Source organism: Aptenodytes patagonicus, chromosome 3 (assembly GCF_965638725.1).
Source record: "Aptenodytes patagonicus chromosome 3, bAptPat1.pri.cur, whole genome shotgun sequence".
NCBI lineage: Eukaryota > Metazoa > Chordata > Aves > Sphenisciformes > Spheniscidae > Aptenodytes > Aptenodytes patagonicus.
The window spans coordinates 97,809,728-97,829,220 of record NC_134951.1 but is presented as its reverse complement, the minus strand read 5'-3'; the positions used below and the strand labels follow the sequence as shown (position 1 = coordinate 97,829,220).

The following is a 19,493-nucleotide window of genomic DNA, read 5'->3' as shown; positions in this document are numbered from 1 at the left end:
AACATATAGTTAAGGCTAATTTCTCCCTGAAGCTCATTTACTGACTTACTGTTCAAGTGAAAGACAATAGTTTCAAGCTATCCTATTAGGACAGTTGCCTATGGGAAGTGGCTTTGTAAGAGAGAAAAGATGATCTTTTACAGCTTAGTTTATATACAAATAATATATATTTATATATAGATAATACAAAGCAATTCTTTTTCATTTTTCTTCTGTACATTAGTAACTGATGCCCTGCTTAAAAAAATCTGTGTTTATGCCCAGACAGAATAAGCTTTCTGCAATTTGGGCTTCCTATACTTGACTTCCAGAGAACTTAATAATATCCTGTTTCTCAATGCAACCGTGTTCTCTTAGCATTGTTTCTCTGAGGAGGAGAAAAATGCTTCTCATTTTCTGGTGAAATATACTACCAAGAAATCTCCCCAGCTGAGCCACTCCAATGTAATATTGCATACTCCACGAAGCTTTTAAATCCCATCCTAGTCAATATTTCCAGTAGTAAAATTCTACTTAATTTTAGCTTAAAGATGTGATGTAAATCTAGTTTCCATTTTGTTGTTCTTCATTAATTTTTTCCGCTCTCTTCTTTCCTTCTTTCTGTGTTTCAGATGTTTAGCAGCTAACTTGTTTTTTCAGTATCTATGGATGAGTTTCATGGAAAGGATGAGTTTCACTTAGGTCACTTGTTGTTGTAATTTCTAATAATTAAAAATGAGTGCATGTTCATTCAATTCACTAAATGTCTCCATTCTCTCATTAGACAGCCTCTGAGTTTGTCTTGGTTTACATTATGAGTTAGAGATTTGTTTTTCAAAATGTTTATTTTTTAATTACTGGTATTTGCATTCAAAGAGTGAAATCTTTGCAAAAACACTTGTTCCACTAAAATTAGTGGCTAATTTCACTTTGGGATTTCATCATGGAATATTTATCTTGTAGGTAATAGAAGCCATGATTTGGCAACTTCAGGCTTTCTATGGAGTGGTCTCCATGTAGGATACACTTGAACTCTTTTCAGCTAACAATATAATTGTTCACTCATCACTATTCATAGCAGTATCACCTTTGTGCTAGATAATACCACCTTTTTATTGGAAGAGTATCAGAAATAGCCTTTTCCCTTTCAATATTAGAGTTAAATCTTATGTCTTTATCTGGTTTATTTTGTTTGACTATGATTCATAGTCACAGATGGAATTTGTTGGACTGTCATAAATTAATGCCAAATTTCAGTTTATGTTAATTGTGCCAGTTTATAAACTGTGGTGTTTGAGAAACAGATGCATGGCCCATTCAGCTATTGGCAGTAACCTATGAATAAGGGCTGGATAGATAGCTGGCTTCAACTCGTCCAGCTAAATCTCTCTGTGAACATGAATCAGAGTCAATAGTCAACAGGAGATTTGCCTCAGGAATTACTAAGTAATTGATGAACTCAGTATTTGGCTCATGGGAGCTGAGGGAAAGAAAGAGGTACTTTGGAGTGTTTCCCTTTGATCTTTACACAATCTTCAAGGCCTGCTTGGGTGCTCTAAGTCAACACCAGTGGAAAAAGCTTATATAAACGCCTCGTGGATGCTTCAAAGGCTTCTGCCTTCTTTATGTAAGAAACTGTCGTGGTCTAACCTCAGTTGGCAACCGAGTACCACACAGCCGCTCGCTCGCTCGCTAACTCCCCCCCCCCCCCGTTTCTGTCCGAAACCAGGACAGAAACAGTAAGTGTTGAGGAACGCTCCAGCTTCAGCCATTTAGCCATGTTGAATTCAGCCTTGAGAGCAAATGTTTGTGAGCAGATACAGATGCGGGCACCTGAAATTCTAACTTGTTCCAGTTTTACTACAGGGAAATGAACTAATCGAGAAGGGGCAATTTTTCAAACCCCACTTCCCCAGGTGAAAGCCATATTTCTTCACTCTATTTTGCCATTATTTGAGTTAGACAGAAATACAATTTGTGGATTTTCTCAGTTACTTTGGCTAGACCAAGACTCTTCCAGATCAGCTGAAGGCTTGATTAACAATTAAGTATTACAGTTCTGCCTCAACATTCAGCAAGGTTCAACTTGTACACCTCCAAGTAACAATTCAGAATTTCATGTCCAGCCTAATGTCCTACAACAAATGTCGCAATGCAACAAATCATCCTTCTACATTTTAATCTATTACTATTTAGACTATTACAATGGATATTTCCTTGAACAAGCCTCAGTTCTCTCAGAGACTCTTCAGATTTTGCCATTGTACATTGAATTGACTGTCATTATTTGTACAGCAGCATACACTTGGCATTTGAAAACCTGATATGTATGCCATTTGTCCTAAACAGTTTTATACAGTCCTGAGTTAAATAAGTGTAAGAGAATAATTATGACAGCAACTGCTTTAAAAGATCAGAAAACTGACAGAAAAAAGCACAAAAGGAGAAGGCATTAAGTTCTAGCAGACTGCAGGGAATGTAGAGAATATAAGTGAATTTGTAAGGCTCTGTAGGCAGCTGTTTTTTAAGGATATACTTAGATATGACACATTTCCTGAGGAGCAAGACATACAGTGAGCAGGACACTTAATACCACTGAAGTCATCATCACTGCAACACCATGTTGCAAGCTAAAAAAGAAATGTCTGGTCGTTAGAATATTTTACATACCATGTGAAGATTTGATTATTTGAACATAATGAGGAAGTCATCAGTGAATTAATTTAGAAACGTACCTGGTGGGAATTTCACATTTAAAAAAAAAATCATTTTCATTTTTGATATGAGGTCAAGCTATTTGCATACTACAAAAAGGGAGTTTCCAAAGCTTGATTCATTGGTTTGTTTCCATCCTTCTCAGCCTGCTTCTTGCTTGCTATTTGCATATCTTCATGTGGCTAGCTTTGGCTTGTATCAGTATTTGAGCAGTAGCTGAATATCATCTGAAAGTCTGTATTCACATAAGGACTATCTCTAGAAGAACAGAATAATTTAGTTTTGTCACATTTTCTTATATTTCTGTTTGAGAGGTTTCTTAGCAACTGGGATGTACATTTTCACACAGCACAAACAGTGATCATCAGCAATATGCAAATTACAGGCTGAAATTTGAAAATTCCTGGTGAGCAGAAGTTCTAATACTTTCAAACATTTTGTTTTGACTTTGCTTGGATTATTTTTCTTTTACTTTTATATATCTGTATGTTAAAACACTGCAAGTAATGTAGCATATTAAAATTAATATTGTAGTATAATATGAATATTTAAGAGAATCCAATCATTCAAATTGAAATAACATAATTTTTTAAATGTAGAAAGTAAAATAAATTTGTTTTGTCTGTCTAGTAAACCTATTTGTTGCATGGTTTCTTTCAGAAATGGTTTCTTTCAGACCAGACAGTCTTTTCTGATGGAAAATTGTTTCCAAATAGTTCTACTTACAAATCAAAAAGTAGTCCTGAGTAATTCTGTATTTTATTGTGAACAACTAGTTTAACTAGTTGTTCTTTAGAATAATTCTGTATCATTATGCTTGCATTGACAGGTTTACCGAAGCTAAACACCTTGGAGAAAAATTAAATGAAGTGAGAAATAAAATAAGTGAGTACATTTTAGCTTCATTTTACCTTTTAGCTGATGAAATCACAACATTCAGAGGATATGGGAAGAGATTCTAGTTTCTAAAAGAAAAGAGTCAATGCATTACTAAGATTTCCAATAAGGTAAATTGTTAGCTGATGATAGCAGTAATAGTTTTATGTACCAGTTTTGATTATTTCAAATACCATAATGTGAAAAACAGCTCCCTTCTTTACTTGACAGGATGTCTGAAATTTATCAAAAGGAGAAGTTAAGTATTAACATTGGATTTTCTGAATTTTATTTTGGGATAAAAGGATCCAAAAACATCATTTCAAATCGTGATATGTATGGATTAAGGATTGTATTTATCTATAAATTTATATAGCTTCTGATAAAAGAAGATTTCATTGTTGAATTACCCCTCTGCACTTCCTTTGTACAGATTAATTAGAGCAATTCTGAGGAGTGCCTCAACTTGGTGGGGGTTTTTGTAATTTTTTGCTTTAGGGCCCCAACAGCATATGCTTGGCTTCCAGTTTCAGATTGTTCAAAGCCAAAGATCACCTATAGATACATTCAACCCCAAGCTAGGTCTTATCTGATCCTCCTAGCAGCCTTTGATATGTTCCTAGTTGATTTCTGAGTTCTGTTGATTCCAAGCCTGTAGCTTCTTTCCTAAAAATTGGCTATCCAGGCTCTCTGTCAGATGTGAAACACAGTTTTGTCCTCTATCCCTGAAGTCCTTGGAGATCAGGTCCATGTCCTCCTGTACGCACACATTCAGGTGAACCAAGTCTCTTCAAGCTTCCAGATACAGGCTTTGAGGGACTAGATTTAAAGGTAATCTGGCATTCAGGTCCAGTGGTGTAGACCTTGCTCTCAATTTCTACCTCCTTCCTCTTTGGGTGGCACCAGCACAGACATGGACAATGAAGTCATTATCATCACTTCTTGTCTTATAACAGCACTTGACTTCTGGGAAAAGACAAAAATCTCATGGCACTCCTGACAAGTGCTCTGTACTTTCACCACAGCCATGATTATATTCTCTGTGGTCGTGAATGGTAGCTACTGCCAGATTCCCCTCCCAGTCACCTTCGGGTACACCACAAGTCCCTCAGAGATATTATGCAGTATATTTAAAGTTATGTCAGCTATGAGGAAAGCCTCAGCCGTGTTGGCACTATGTGTTTCAAACACACACTGTGTTTCAAACACACACTGTATTTCAAACCACAGCACAAAGGATGTTTGGAAGGGATCCAGAAGCAGAGACATCAGGTGCTGAGCTCTGCTGCAGCAGTGTTCTGAACACTGGGTTATTTCTATAAGACATGACACTTGAATCAACCTGCCTTCTCTCAGTAGGCTCATTTGTCTTCTTCAGACTGGCCAGAACATAAATGTCAGTGCAGAACTTGTGCATGGATATCCACAGATTGGCCTATGCAAGTAGAATTTCAATATCCATCTTGCAACTATGGGTGTCTCCAGCGTCCATGTAAGCACACTTAAATCCTGCCAAGTAGGCTTTTTCCCCTGGTAAACTTGGAAAAGCAGGTTAAACCTACCGTGGAGGACAATGCATGTTATTCTCCAAGTAACAGGAAGTATCTCCAAGGTGAATAATGCCTGCAGCCTTTGGGTAGTGCTGTGCACAGGTGTGAACATGAGCCATCACATCAGGATACAACCTCTTTTTTTCTGCTGCCATCTTGAAGTCCACATTGTCCTGATTTACTTCTATCTCCTAGATTTACTCAACTGTGATAAGCCCAAGAAATTTCTTGCCCTAAATGAGGTAGAGCCAAAGTCAGCACTGAGCGTCAAACTTTCTCTTGCTGAAGTTGAAATCCATTTTGGAGCAGGCATAGTGAACACCAGCAATAAACAGCCCCACACAAGCACATCTTTCTCAGTGCCTGGGGCTGCGACTGTGCTGCTTGAAGACAGGAGCCTAGCAGCCACCTTACATACACCTTATATCTGTTGCAAATGTCTAAGGGGGAGAACAAATGTTTGGAGGGTGTGGGAGACAGTACAAGAAGTAGTGGGACACGTGCAAGTCCTGAAGGTACCATGTAACGTCATGTTGGGACATGACGTTTTGTGGTCTGTAAGTCCCTTGAGGTTTGCAGGAGTCTACTGTGGCAGTTTTCAGAAATAATGTAACAAAGCAATGTAGATGTAGGCTCTCAAGACTGTTTCCATGGATGCCAGCAAAATCTAAAAGAAATCCTTGGTTTGGACTGAATCACTGTGGGTTTTTCCCCAGTAAGTTAGGCAAAACTGATAGCTATAGTGCAGTAGAGTACGGATTTTGCTGCAATTAAAAACATCTGTTTTAAAATTTGGTTTTGGTTAAGTTCTTCAGTGTTAGAATTAAAACAGTGAAGTATATTTGGGGAACATGAACAATACAAAAATCTGAGTGCATATTCATATGTATATGTAACCTAAAAAACAAAATTGATCCCTTGAACAAAACAAGCAGCTGTATAACTAATCAGTGGTATTGCGCTGAACTTGACAATGCTTATGTGCCTCCTATAGGAAATTGTGATAGCTTGTAGTCCACATGAATATTGAAAAGCTCCTTTAAGAATCAAACTAGAAATGTCTCCATAGTTCTAAGAAAAATTGCACAAAATTACTAATTTTTGTTTTGTTTTGGTATATAAAGTGCAGTTACAAGTAAAGTGTTTTCAAATTGAAAATTAATTTTGTTACTCTCCATTTTTTTTAATTTTGGTAGTAAAATGGAAAAAGAGTCTTTTCATTTAGTTCATACTGCAATCCTACTGTATAAGCAAGAGATTCCATCCGTGTTGTATCCTTTTATAGCTATGCATATGCTGATCTATGCAGATTATGCAGATGTACACTACTTTGTGGATGGTTTTTAAACACTGATGTCTGAGGCTTGAGAATGATCATATTGTACAGTCCTTCCTTCAATTCTTTCTGCGCAACTTTATGCAGCATGTGAAAATTAGCACTCTGGTTAATATAAATACTATATTTTATTCTTCTATCCTTTTCTCCTATCCAGCCTTCTTTTGATCATAGTTGTTAATAAATCTATGTATTAGCACGTCTCTAACAATTATTAAATCTTTGCATCCAGTATGACACTTTCTGGCTTATTCCGCTTAGCCAATGCAATTACACTAGTTTATATAGTTTAGCAGCCTCAAACAATTTTTCAGTTAAGTCTGTCTCATCATAGCATACATACTCAGAAGACCATTAAAGGTGTTAAGTAAGGTTACTAACCTGCCAAATTTTTACTGAAAATGTGGTAGGAGAAATAAGAGTCATCTGCGGCCTGCAACTAGATCTTAATTTACTTTTATTGTTGTTTCGGTTTCCTTAAGCATTCCTGGCTGCCTTGTTGTGCACAATCAAGAACAGATCCCATCGCTACCAGTTTCTGTTATTTCTAAGCTACACTTAATAGTATAAAACTATGTACCACAGAGGCCATAGAGCCCATTTCATGCAGTCTGATTATATCTTGAGATAGTGACAGCAGTTGGCTGTAACTTTTATGTCATAAATACCCTTTAATTCTGACTTTGGAAATATTAGTGTTTTGCAGTAAAAAATACACAGAATACTCCAACCACTTCTCACTTACACTAGCATTTCAAAAACATCAGGAAGTTAGGGCTGGAAAAAGAAATTTGCAGTAAGATTTTCATGGTAGGCTTTTGCTGGTGTTACTGCTTGCATAAAAAGATTAAGGAAAACAATGTCTAGATGTAAGCTGGAGTTTAAGTGTAGAGTGACTATAATATCAGAAATGAGACATTGTGGCTAGCATGCCTCTTTGCTACTATACCACATATTCCTGGACTCTATCTCCTTTGATGTTTAATAGCACTGCAGAGAATGCAGAGATTTTTAAATTATTTTTATAGAAAATAATATGTGTGTCTTAGATTTTTCATAATGCTTACGTTTTGCAATGATGACCTAGAAATAAGAATGTGAATTTTATTTTAGGATGAAAATTGTCTTTTTCTGATATTTAAAAAAAAAAAAGAAGATGAAAAAGAGGGAAGTGTTTCTAAGCGAGGTCATTTTGCTGATGCTGTTTACTGCATTATCACACAAACCTCCGTATAGGCACAAATAAAGGAGCAGATCATTCAGGGGCACTTCTTTTTGAAAGTCAATATACTGAATAAATGCACCATCAAAAGGCAGAGAAACGAAGCATGGATTTTGAACATGTAGATATGTCTGGATTGGTTTGAGTGAACTATGCAGAATTGTTTACATATGACTGGAGAACGTACCCAAGAACTAGACTTTAAAAGACAAATACAGAAAACCAACATGAGTAAAACTGAAAGAAATAACTGAGAGGTCAGGGAACTAATGAGAACTTTGTAAGTAGCATAGGAGAAGTGGAAAGGGGGCCAGCACTGACATACAAGTAAATTTTTGCTTTTCTAGTCTGACATTAAGAACTTTAAAAATATGTAAAAAAAAGGTTTATATTCTTGTGAAAAAAACATGCTGTGCCACTGCAAGTGTTTTTGTATTGTATCATTTCCAAAGAGTTAGGGTCTCTAACAAGAACTATAGATCCTTTCGGTATTACTGAAAAAGACTTAGTGAAGAAAATTTGGTGCTGAAGCCAAGGATTTGATTTCAGAATAGTTAAGATATAGAATTTCTTCTTGCAAAAAATTGAGTGATTGTGCCTAGCACATTGTGATGGGTCAACCTTGGCTGGCTGCTAGACGCCTATCCAGCCACTCTCTCACTCCCCTTCCTCAGCAGAACAGGTGGAGAAAGTAAGAAGAAAAAGCTCGTGGGTTGAGATAAAGATGGGGAGATCACCTACCAATTACCATCACAAGCAAAACTGACTCAAGTTGGAGAACATTAATTTAATTTGTTGCCAATTAAAGTAGAGCTGGATGGTGAGAAACAAAGACAAAACCTCTGAAGTCAAAACTTCCCTCCTTATCAGGGTTAGCAGGAATTTTATTTCTAGGATGCTGTTATCAACAAGGTGGTTTTACAACATTATCAAGATCATTCTGTGTGAAAGGATTCTGACAGTAAGGAGAAGTCTACATCTGAACAAATTGCAAAGCATTAAATAACAACAAAAAGGCCCAACTGCTACCTCATTGATCACACAGCAAATTGGAGTTGGGGGAATTAAAAATACTGTTTTCAGTGTAAATTAAACTGATATATTAATTCAGAATTTAGTAACTAAAAAGTTGCCTATATACAAGAATGTGCTACATGTTAGATGCATTTAAAATTAGTAAAGATTTCCAGTTCATCCCTATAAATGTCTGTCTATTTTGGGGTATTTATACCACTATTAGATTTAGTTTTTTCCTAAAGGAAAAAAAGCATACTAAATGGTATTTAATGCCCAAAGGGAAGCAGCTGTTGTTTTTAGTCTGTCCAGAAATCAGCTAACATTATGATTGAAGCTGGGAGAGGAAGGGCGAACTCATGTGGGAGTAATAACTGTGAGGAAACAGGCACTCTTGGAATGAAAAAGGGTAGGTGGGTGGATTATGTGCTCATGATGTTGATGATGCAGCTATACCCACAGGAATGCTGAGATGTTGCACTGCTCTGCCTCAGTTCAAGCTTTGATTTTACTGCACAAGATCATAGGATACCAAAGCCAATTATAATCTTTAGTGAGGGCATGTCCTAGTATTGCAAAGCGAGATTATTGAAGAGTCTTCATTTAATTTTCTTGCAAATTATTCAAATAATTGACCTTATGTATCACAGTTAATAGAGTGCTACACTGAAATGGTTAGGACTGGAGGAGAGTGAGGACAAGACATAGCAGTGCTCAAGGATAATATTGATTCTGATTCACTGCCTTGTACCTTGCACTGTTATTTCTGTGAATGCAAAGTTAGATGTAAAACCTAATCAGAACCTAAATAGTGTAAAACCTGAATTTATAATCACCTTTTTTCTCTATGTACAAGCCTCTGTGTACGTATACATAAAAAATTATTTTGTTATGGTCACTCTACCTCCCCATGGAGATAAGCCAAGTAGACCTACTTTTAAACTCCAAAGTAAGAATTTTTTGTGCAAGGTTTTTCTTTATACCTGCACAACTTTATGAAGGGAACTGATAGCAACCTTTTTGCACACATAAGAAATGAAATAAGATGAAGTGATGTTTCTCAGGCAGAGGTGGTCTGAGAGCACTCTGTTGGCTATGTTGTGTATCTACATTGTTTTAGCTTCACATGCAGGCAATAAATTACTTTGAAAAAGGAGAATCAGTTAGTTAAGAACTTGAATCCCAAGGATGATATTAGGAATGTTATGCATATTTTAGGCCATGATTATATAGACTGAAAGAATTGAGGGAAGTCATGCATGAGCAAAAAGCATTTTTTTAAACTTTTGCTGAAGAAGTATATGTACTTAGGAAGGATAGAATTTTTCTGTTGAAGAAAAATTCCATGCTTTACATGGAACCTAAATGAAATGAAAATGCCATGGTGATTTGCTATATGAAAAGAAAATTCATCAAAATCAACGTGTTGCTTTCTTAAAGCTCAATACTATTGGTAGTATTAGCTATTGACTTTATGTTAATATAAATGTTCTGAGTCAAAGACATTCGCTTACTGGACATTGTTTCAGCCATGAATGAAGTGAGGCTATAATAAGGGAGAAACTACTGTGCTTTGAAATGCATTCCATTCTTCAGTGTAATATTCTGAGATACTTATTCTTTTATGGAAATAAACATTGAGACTTCATAGCTGCTGATTAGTATAATTCACTGTTCTAGCCTAATTCCAGAAAATATCAAGTACTTACACAGACTTATATCTGATATACGTGCTCAGTGAATTTTACTGGAAATGACTAGTGCAGAAGAAAAATGGCAAGACTGGGTTTAAAAAGGGATTGAGAAACTCCAAGAAGAAAGGTTACTTTCCACAGGCAAATCTGATTCAAATGAGATGCAAGCAATCCATAAATAAATGAATTCAGTATGCAGATTTAATGAACAGATAACTCAATAATATCATTCCACAGCGTTTCATTCTTCAGGTAGCTCAGTATGAATTGCTGTTCTCAGCAGAGACCTTTAAAGTCTGTGGAACTTGAAATCTTGAAATCCTCACTCAAGAAAAACTCTAGCTGAGGTCAGTTTGAGTTCTACTTGTAAAAGGATTGAAGAGATTTCCACATTTGGCTTTATTGGTTTAGTTGATAAAGGACAACAAGCATTAGATATAGTAGTAATTGTTTTAAACAGACAAATTATATCACTTATGCTGTGAAATATATTGCAATATAGTCCACCTTTGAGGTCTCCAAAGCTGCCTCCTTGAACTGCATTCACAATTTCACCAAACTTTATACCACTGAGGCTGCTCAGCCTTCTTCTGATGTTGAGAGCAATCCATTGTTGTGAGCTCAGCCAGTCAGTTTAGGACTGTCCTCTGTTTAAAAGGTGGTTACCTTTAAATGTTTTCTCATTCCTGGTCTTCAGGAATGATACAACAGGTATGACATGTGGTCTTTCAAGTGCTTTTTCTTATTTTACAAGCAAGTGTTTCACCCTATGGAAGTGTTGTATACTGCCCTTAAACATTACACTGAGTTCTGTGTCACAAGAGACATAACTTGCAAGAACAGCAAGAGAATTTGCTATTTGCTATTTATCCTGTTCTTTGATCAGAGTCCATTCTTGATGTGGAAAGCTCCCTGAGAACCAAGCATTAACATATCCATCAATGCTTGACATTAAAAAACTGAGGGTCCCAGATTTCCTTCACAGACAGAAATCTGAGCAGTGCAGTGAATCTAACATGCTCAGGATATGCCGAGTGTGTGCAACTGGGCACTCGCGCAGCACATGCTGTGCAACCCATCCAGCACATTCCGTAGGTGTCAAACATACTGTGTGTGCCCACACAACTTCTGCAAAGCCTGCTCAGTGTCACCCTGCATGCATTCTGCATGTACAATGATTTACGTGTCCAGGATTTCTGGCTGCCTGGCGGCTGCTACCCGAGCTGGACTGCTTAGTACCTGAGAAATTCCAGATGAACAGCCAAATCAGCGATCTAGAACAAGCTGAAACAGTAGTTTACCATGAGAAGTAGGAATCTGGCAAGTACACATCAGTGTGGACTGGAAGCTCTTTGAGAAAAAGAGATTGCCTGCCTGCTGCTTCACCACTTCTGTTCCAGCACTGGGATATATATAAAAATAAATCCTCAATATACTTAGTCTCCACTGATTTCTTCTCTCCTGGGAAGCTGCCTGCATGTTGCAGATGTCCTCTGCCACTTAACAAAGAGTCAGTCTTGGTTTCAGGACACAATAGTTGTGTCAGAAAAAGGAACACAAGTAGTATTTCTACCATATTTAATCTCAGGTGTGTAACTATGCTGTTTACTCCTGAGGGATATCACTTATGACTAACATAACAAAGCACATGAGCGCTACAAAACCTGCAGCCATCTGTGAGAAAAACAGAAGAGAAAACAGGCCATGGGGACAAACAGTCCCCCAGATGTAATTTCCCAGCTGGGATGTTATTCAATGTGGCCCAGTGCCTAGAAGCCCCAGTCTGTTTCTGATCTCCAGGTCAGTTTCAAAGCAGTTTTCTAACAAACGAGGCATGTTTATGTGTCCACCAAAAATAGCAGTAGCTGTTAAAGCTGAAGCCATTCAGCATGGCTGACACAGTCTTCAGATTCTTTCTCCTTAATTTCTTGGCCCAATTGTTTTGCAACCTAATGCTGAAAAAACATAGTTCTTATGTGTGTTTGTTTTGGATAAATATCTAATCATCGTGCCATAACGACTGCAGGTTTGGAATCTATTTTTTAAATGTTACATTTTGATTTTTGGAAGCATGGAATTGAAAACACAGAAAAACAGCTGAGTTTCTGCAGATTTTATTTCCTTAACCACCTTGTCACCATCTGCAGTTTGTTCTCTGTTAGAAATGTGATTTACTTTGCTTTGCAGGATGCTACATCTTATTTTTCTCTTTGGTTACAACTCCTTCCATTTTAACTTACTTCCTTCTTTCCATGATGAAATATAACTTACTTTCACCCTGATTCTGTTAAGGTTCCTTTTCTACCGATGCCCAACTCACTTCAGGCATGATTTCTATGGCTCAGTTTAGCCAGGGATCTGTAGAGCACAATACAAAAATGCTGTGATCTCTCACGGCGTCTTTCATAAGATCTCTCTCAAGGTGCTGTAATGCAGAATAGATGTCATGCATTTCACACAAGCCTGGCAGATAGCTATAAAATGGTAACAGGTTGCTACCATCTTGGGGCAGACTCAGCACTGTGATGAAAGTTTCCACAACCTACTTTCTTGTTCTAGGAGCAGCCAGTTGGCTCGTAATATAAAGCAGAGTGACAGGAATATAGTTTTCTTTCTTGCTAGCAGTTCACTGAAAGGTTCATGTTAATGATTTGTTTGTTTCTTCATAGTGAGTCAGAGTAATCAACTGCCTTGTTTGTAATCAACAAATCATATTTTTGATTTACATGAGAGTTTGTGCTTAGAATCTCAGAAGTCACTGCAATGTGAGCAGGGCTCACATTGTGTTGGAGTAGTGCAGTTACATTTACTTAATGTAATTCTTAACACCCTGTGATTAAGCAATGAATAATAAAGTAATACTTTCAGCTGAATGAGAGTCCCCAGAAAACTGATGGTAAGATGTGCAACAAGGAGAAAAAACAGACAAGATCATAAACTCTATTATAATAGCCTGTAAAGCATCACTGTGCCTTTCTGAAATCAGGAGAGACAATCCATGTTTGCTATACTTACTGTAGGCAATGTAAATGTTAAAGGTCTAACTCTTGTGTCACTTCAGAGGTACACCTAGATTGATGGCATCTGTAACAGAGCTGTCTGGTCATGCTTGGGCAATTGTCAGAGAAGACAGAAGGAAAGATGTCATTGCTATGTCTCTGTCAGTCCTTAGTTGGTGTAGGATTTGTCTTCCCTGCTCTGTTAGAGCTGAGACTGACAAGAGAACCAGGGAGTCCTAGCAGCTTTCTGGCAGCCTTTCTCCTTTTTTCTGTTCCTCCGTATGAGAAGAGGATACCATCTTCGGTAATATAAAATCGTCTTTGCAGCAGCACTCAGGAAACTTATTTTAGAAGGTACAAGTCTTTTAGCTTAATGGGGCAATGCATATGTTTATGCCAATGCTAAATATTGTTCATTGTTTCAGAGTAGCTTACATATGTTTGTTTTTACTTTCAAACAATAGGCAATGCCCCTGGGTGACAGTGCATAGGCTGAATAGGTCGTTAGAATGAGAAAACATGGTTTGTCAAATGACTTATTCAGAAAATACCAAACTGAATGAATTCATTTGAACAGCTCTATTATGCTCCCCTGATGTGCTATTCTTTAAACAGAGGAACCTTATTACTCCAGGCCTAAGATGTTAATGTTTTCTTTGGATCTGTGTTGGAATCTACATATGTAGGAAACATTTTCATTTTCTAATTATTACAAATGATGTTCCGTTCTTTAGAAACAGAAGTATTTTCAGGGTAAAAAATTATGCTCAGGAAGAAACCAAGTAAACACTTTTTACTTAAGGTTTTCACTAGAATAACTAAAAGCAAATGGACCAAGCTCATTGGATTTAATTAAGCTATGAACTGCCATGACTATAAACTTGGAAAAGTACCTCTCAGTAACAGATTTTCTGCTTGTAGGCTCTCTACAGACTGAAAACAGGTAGTCATTGCTGGATTGCTACATTGCATTTTGCTGTTTTATTAGGTTAATAAGTTCTTAAGTCAGTCTATTAAATTTGTTCTTTTAAAGAAAAGATGCTAGATGATAGTTAATGCTATATTATAGGTGTTTTTTTAAATCCTACAGTCTTTTGTACAAAAAGTTTTCCTTGGTCATGTCTGTCTTTAGTACTAGATGGCCTGAGATTTTATGAGTGAAGAATCAAACCTTCAAACTCTAGAGAAGTAGACCTTAGCTTATTCAGAGTAGCACTGCCAAAGAATGATACCCCTTCATGAGCACAGAAATAGAAAATTGTTTTTCACAGGATCTTGTGGTTCATTTACACATCTGGACAGCATTCATGCAGACTTGTAGTATAGGCATACATACTTACATGTACTAAAATACAATAGCTGTTTTTTTCTACTCAAACTAGTTCCTAAATCATGTAGGACTAGTAATGTCACCACAGCTGATTGTGAATGTTGCAGGAGTGCAATCAACAGAGAATAGCTGTATTATGAAGATGTTCTCATGCACTTCAGTTAAGGCTGAGGGAAGACGTCTATTCAGAGCTGATGACATCATTATGCCAGTTATACAGAATCAGGTTGCATTTTAAATTGCTGAGCAATTCAAGAAGCAGACTTAGGCTTATCCACAACAGTAAATATATACTGTATCTTCACAGGAAGCTACTTCAGATTTTACTGGGATGCTAGTATGTGTCTAACATTCAAAAAGACATTTCTCAAAGGCTTGGTACATTTTTTTAATGTTTGTTCACTTGTAATATATGTCATACACACATTCTCACTCTGACCTTGTTTCCATCACCCTGAAATCTTGACATGCCCTCAAAACATTATAGCATATCTAAGCAGCTCCAGCGCCATAATTTTTTTTTTATGTATTTGATTTTTAATTTTGTGTCATATCTGTCAGATTCCTAACATCAGTCTAAGTATGTCTCATCTGACCAGAAGTCAGACAGCAATATGAGCTCGATTCCAGGGCAATTTCTTGGGTAAGATAGCAAAATTTTAAAAGGTTGTGAAACAGAAGCATATAGTGAGGCCTGGAACTCTATATTAATTTTCTGTTGGGCAGCCCTGGCCAGAAAAAATATCACAAAATGAAACTAGACATCAAATTGTTGCATAGAAATTACAAAGCCATGAAGGCAGTATTATAGCAGAAAATAACCGTGTCCATCTTATACTTGGATATGTTCACTCTCTGTTCAAAATATTAAATGAGACCAATGTATTATTACCAGAATCTTAAATCTGGACCTTAAAAAAAAGAGGAGAGCTGTATACAAAGCTGTTCCTCTGACTTTATTTTCCTTATTCTTTCTTTTCACATTAATATCTCAGAAATAATCAAGAGATAAGCTGCATTTAGTCATATGAGCACCCAGAGTACTAAATTCACAGATTATGATTCCTTATCCATATGGCGTTGCTTTTCAGCCATGCTTTTTGGGCCAGCTTAATATTTAATTCATGAACAAATAGATGTGATAAACAACAGAGCAACAGTTTCCAGATGTGCATCATTTCTGTCTCTTTTCCAGCATATTAAAAGAAGATAGATACACAGAATATTTGTTAACTTTGGACAACACCTAAAATAACACTCTGGCATCTAAGGTATAGCTTAAGTGAAATTTAGGCACGTAAATTAAGGAGAGCTATCTAGGAAAAAAAAAAACCTATTTGCTTTAATTCCTGAAATACAACAAACTGCCTTTGCTAGTGCATACGAAAGCATTACTTTATGGACTGAGCTGCCTATCTCCTACTCATTGAGAATCCAGAAATGATGCGTCCTTCTGCTGAAGTCTCTTGGAGTGTGCTTGCTGCTAAACATCCATGCTTGGCTAAAACTGCCTGGGCAGCATTGAATTCAACTTAAAAAAAGCCCAGCTGGGTAGTGACAGCCAACCTTGGGATGATAGAATAAAGGTCTGAGCATTCGTTTCTAAATTCAGAAAGCATCCAGGTTCTGAGTTCCAGTTTCAAGGAGATGAACTGCAGTCCAGAGCCCTTAGTGCTTTCTGTTGGTTGTCCTAGATATCCCAGTATTGTGTATGTGGACTGTTAGGAATTTATGTGCACTAGCTACTTCCCATACTCTGCTTTCTATGGAAAGGAATCCTGTGCCCTTGGGTGAATGGGAGCTGTGGTACATGCTAGCATTTCCCTCATTTAGATGAATGGGACCTTGGGGAACACCTCAACAATTAAGGCCTATGCAGCCAATGACAGTCTGTACTTAGAGGAGGAGAGAGGTCCAGAATGCTGTCATCAGAAAAATAAATTCAGTTTCTATACAGTTTTGCTGTATAGCCCTATCAAAGCATTTTTTTCTGTACCAACCAGAAAGTATGAAAGGCTATGAGAAAAAAAATGGGGGATAAAAGGTGCTGCGGAAATGCAGGCCAAACAATGAACAGTTACAGGAATGCCCATCAATCAGAAAGTGTAAGTATTCAACTTGTGAGAGAAAAAAGTATGATGTAATCTGGCCAGAACTAATGAGAACATGTAGGAAATGGGGAGGAGACTTAATATGGAGGTTAGAAATAAGTGCATAGAAATGGGGACAGAGTTTAGAGGACTATATATAAAGTAGCTCAAAGAGTAATCAGTGAAGTCAAATACAGTGTCATCCTATAGCAATGAGTGACAGAGACTGCTTTCTCATAAGCTTTCTGTCTGTAAATTTGATCATGCTTGAAGGTATTAAATGTGTCGATAAAAACTGTGATTGTCTCAGCTGAGTATGGCAAGGAAGGGAACATGCCCCAGTCAGGTATTTTAAATAGTAATCTCAAAATGTGCAGTATCCTACATCATAGTAAAAGGTATGCATTTGAATATGTGATATTTAAACTTCAAAGAATGAGAGTGAATGAGAGTATGTTGAGAAAATTGTATATTTCCAAGTGTGCTTGTTCATATGCTGAGTTTAGACTGTGGTTTGCAGCTATGGATTTGGTGTGGAAGTCAGGATTGTGCTTCCAATTCTGAACCTGCCGTCTTTCCTGGGTGAGTTTCCTGATGAGTTCTACTAAATACTATCAGCTACCTCGCTCCCAATGGTCTGCCCCACCTCTTTGCTGGCAGTTACTGTCTCCAATCCTTTCTTCCCAGCACAGTTGGCAAAAAGTGTTTACTAGTATTTCAGACATTCCAGTTGACTTGATGATAGTGTCACAGCCTAAATTGCCGGTATGCTTGTGCTGAGATGCCGAAATGTGCTGGAGTAGCCAGAATGCAGGCGACATTTGCTTCTACCTGCTCTGCTGTGGGAGCAGTAACCTTTGACAGCAAACCCTGGGAAGGAGGGAAGGGAGATGGGAAAGGAGAAAGGAGAGCCAGTAAAATCTTAAAACACTGCAGATGTTTCTTCAGTGAACAAAAGGCAGAAATCTGCTGCAGCAGAGTATACTTTACAGTATGCTACCTCAAGTATTGTCATGAATATATTTTTAATGCTGATGAGAGCTGCATTTCATACCTTGAACAATGTGTACGTTATAGTCAGGAGGCTCTGAGTGCTGCAGTAGTGTTTTTTCTTTCCTGATGCCTCCGAAGGCTTTCTGAAAGTTAGGACTTGTCCGATTACGTGGGGATCTGGCCAACCATGTATCGGAAAATAGAGCATTTGCATCAGAAATAGTGTTGAGCCAGGTTACTAATGCAGACTACTTTGCCCCTACACATTGTCCTAATAGAGTCGGTTGACATGTTTTTGCCATCGGAGAAGGACAAAGGTTGCAAAGAAGAGTCAGAGTTTGCCCCAGATATTTCTCTGGGTCAGAGAAAGGCTGAAGAGGTTGTCTGCTCTTACTGCTGTAGGATTTTGAGTTAGAACAGAATCGGGTTTTTTATTCCACGACTTTTCTTGTCAGATACTTTTTATCATAGGTTGTGTTCTCATACAGTTTCAGCACCAGATTTTCAAAATTATTTAACACATCTGGTAATATTTCCAATATCTCTCTGTTTGAATATTCTCCATTTGAGAAATTACTCCATTCTAATATCTCCATTTGGATTCAATGTCTCCTACTTTCAGAAATCCTTTGTAAGCTGTTACAACTCTGACCTCAAGCTCAGTTAAAAATATATCTCTACAAGGCTCATGGAAGTTATGTGATTACCCTCCTCTCTGTCTCTAAAAGCCTATCTCAGTGATTATTTGCTGAGCATACAGCTTTAATTTGTGCTCCTTCAGCAGGACTCCTTATCTGACTCAAGCAGATCCATGCAACTTTATGAATCAAATTAATAGATCCAGAATCTTGAGTAGGTCTTCATAGTTGGGTGATAGCTGGGCCCAACTACATATGTAGGGGCATTGCATTAAAAACAACAATCCCGCATATTTCCTGTCATGGTTTAACCCCAGCTGGCAACTAAGCACAACACAGCCGCTCGCTCACTCCCCCCTAGTCAGATGGGGGAGAGAATCGGAAGGGTAAAAGTGAGAAAACTCGTGGGTTGAGATAAAGACAGTTTAACAGGTAAAGCAAAAACTGCACACACAAGCAAAGCAAAACAAGGAATTCATTCACCACTTCCCATGGGCAGGCAGGTGTGCAGCCATCTCCAGGAAAGCAGGGCTCCACCACATGTAACCGTTACTTGGGAAGACAAACGCCATCACTCCGAATGTGTCCCCCTCTTCCTTCTTCTTCTTCCCCCAGCTTTATATGCTGAGCATGATGTCATATGGTGTGGAATATCCCTTTGGTCAGTTGAGGTCAGCTGCCCCAGCTGTGTCCCCTCCCAAATTCTTGTGCACCCCCAGCCTGCTCGCTGGTGGGGCGGTGTGAGAAGCAGAAAAAAAAGATAGATCTAACACTTAGATGATACAGCATTATTTGGGACCCAAAATGCCCTGGAGAGTTCCAGGAATCAGAGGTTCCCTGGATGCGTAACAGGATGTTCTGCTAGATATTTTATGTAACACCAAAAATTATTTAAAGATGGAGAAAGAAAGAGATACAGCATCCTAGTTGAGGTGTGAAGGTTTCAGGATCTCCTGCGTGGAATGACTTCTTAAGCTTAACATAGGCTTGGAAAATGTAAAATAATAGCAAAGTATTAAAAAATAACAAGAGATGAGAAGTTGTTGACAAAGCCTCC

At 37.7% G+C, this 19,493-nt stretch overlaps 1 protein-coding gene and 1 pseudogene across 1 annotated transcript in view; one reads left to right on the top strand and one right to left on the bottom strand.

Annotated features, from left to right (window-relative positions):
• Positions 1-19,493, top strand: part of KIF6 (kinesin family member 6) — a 179,891-nt gene that overhangs the window by 124,281 nt on the left and 36,117 nt on the right. The window contains exon 15 of the mRNA XM_076335557.1: positions 3,524-3,579. Within this exon, the coding sequence (XP_076191672.1) occupies positions 3,524-3,579 (56 nt within the window). The remainder of the gene's footprint in view (positions 1-3,523; positions 3,580-19,493) is intronic.
• On the bottom strand, positions 4,448-5,652 carry LOC143158775 (adenylosuccinate lyase pseudogene; annotated as a pseudogene).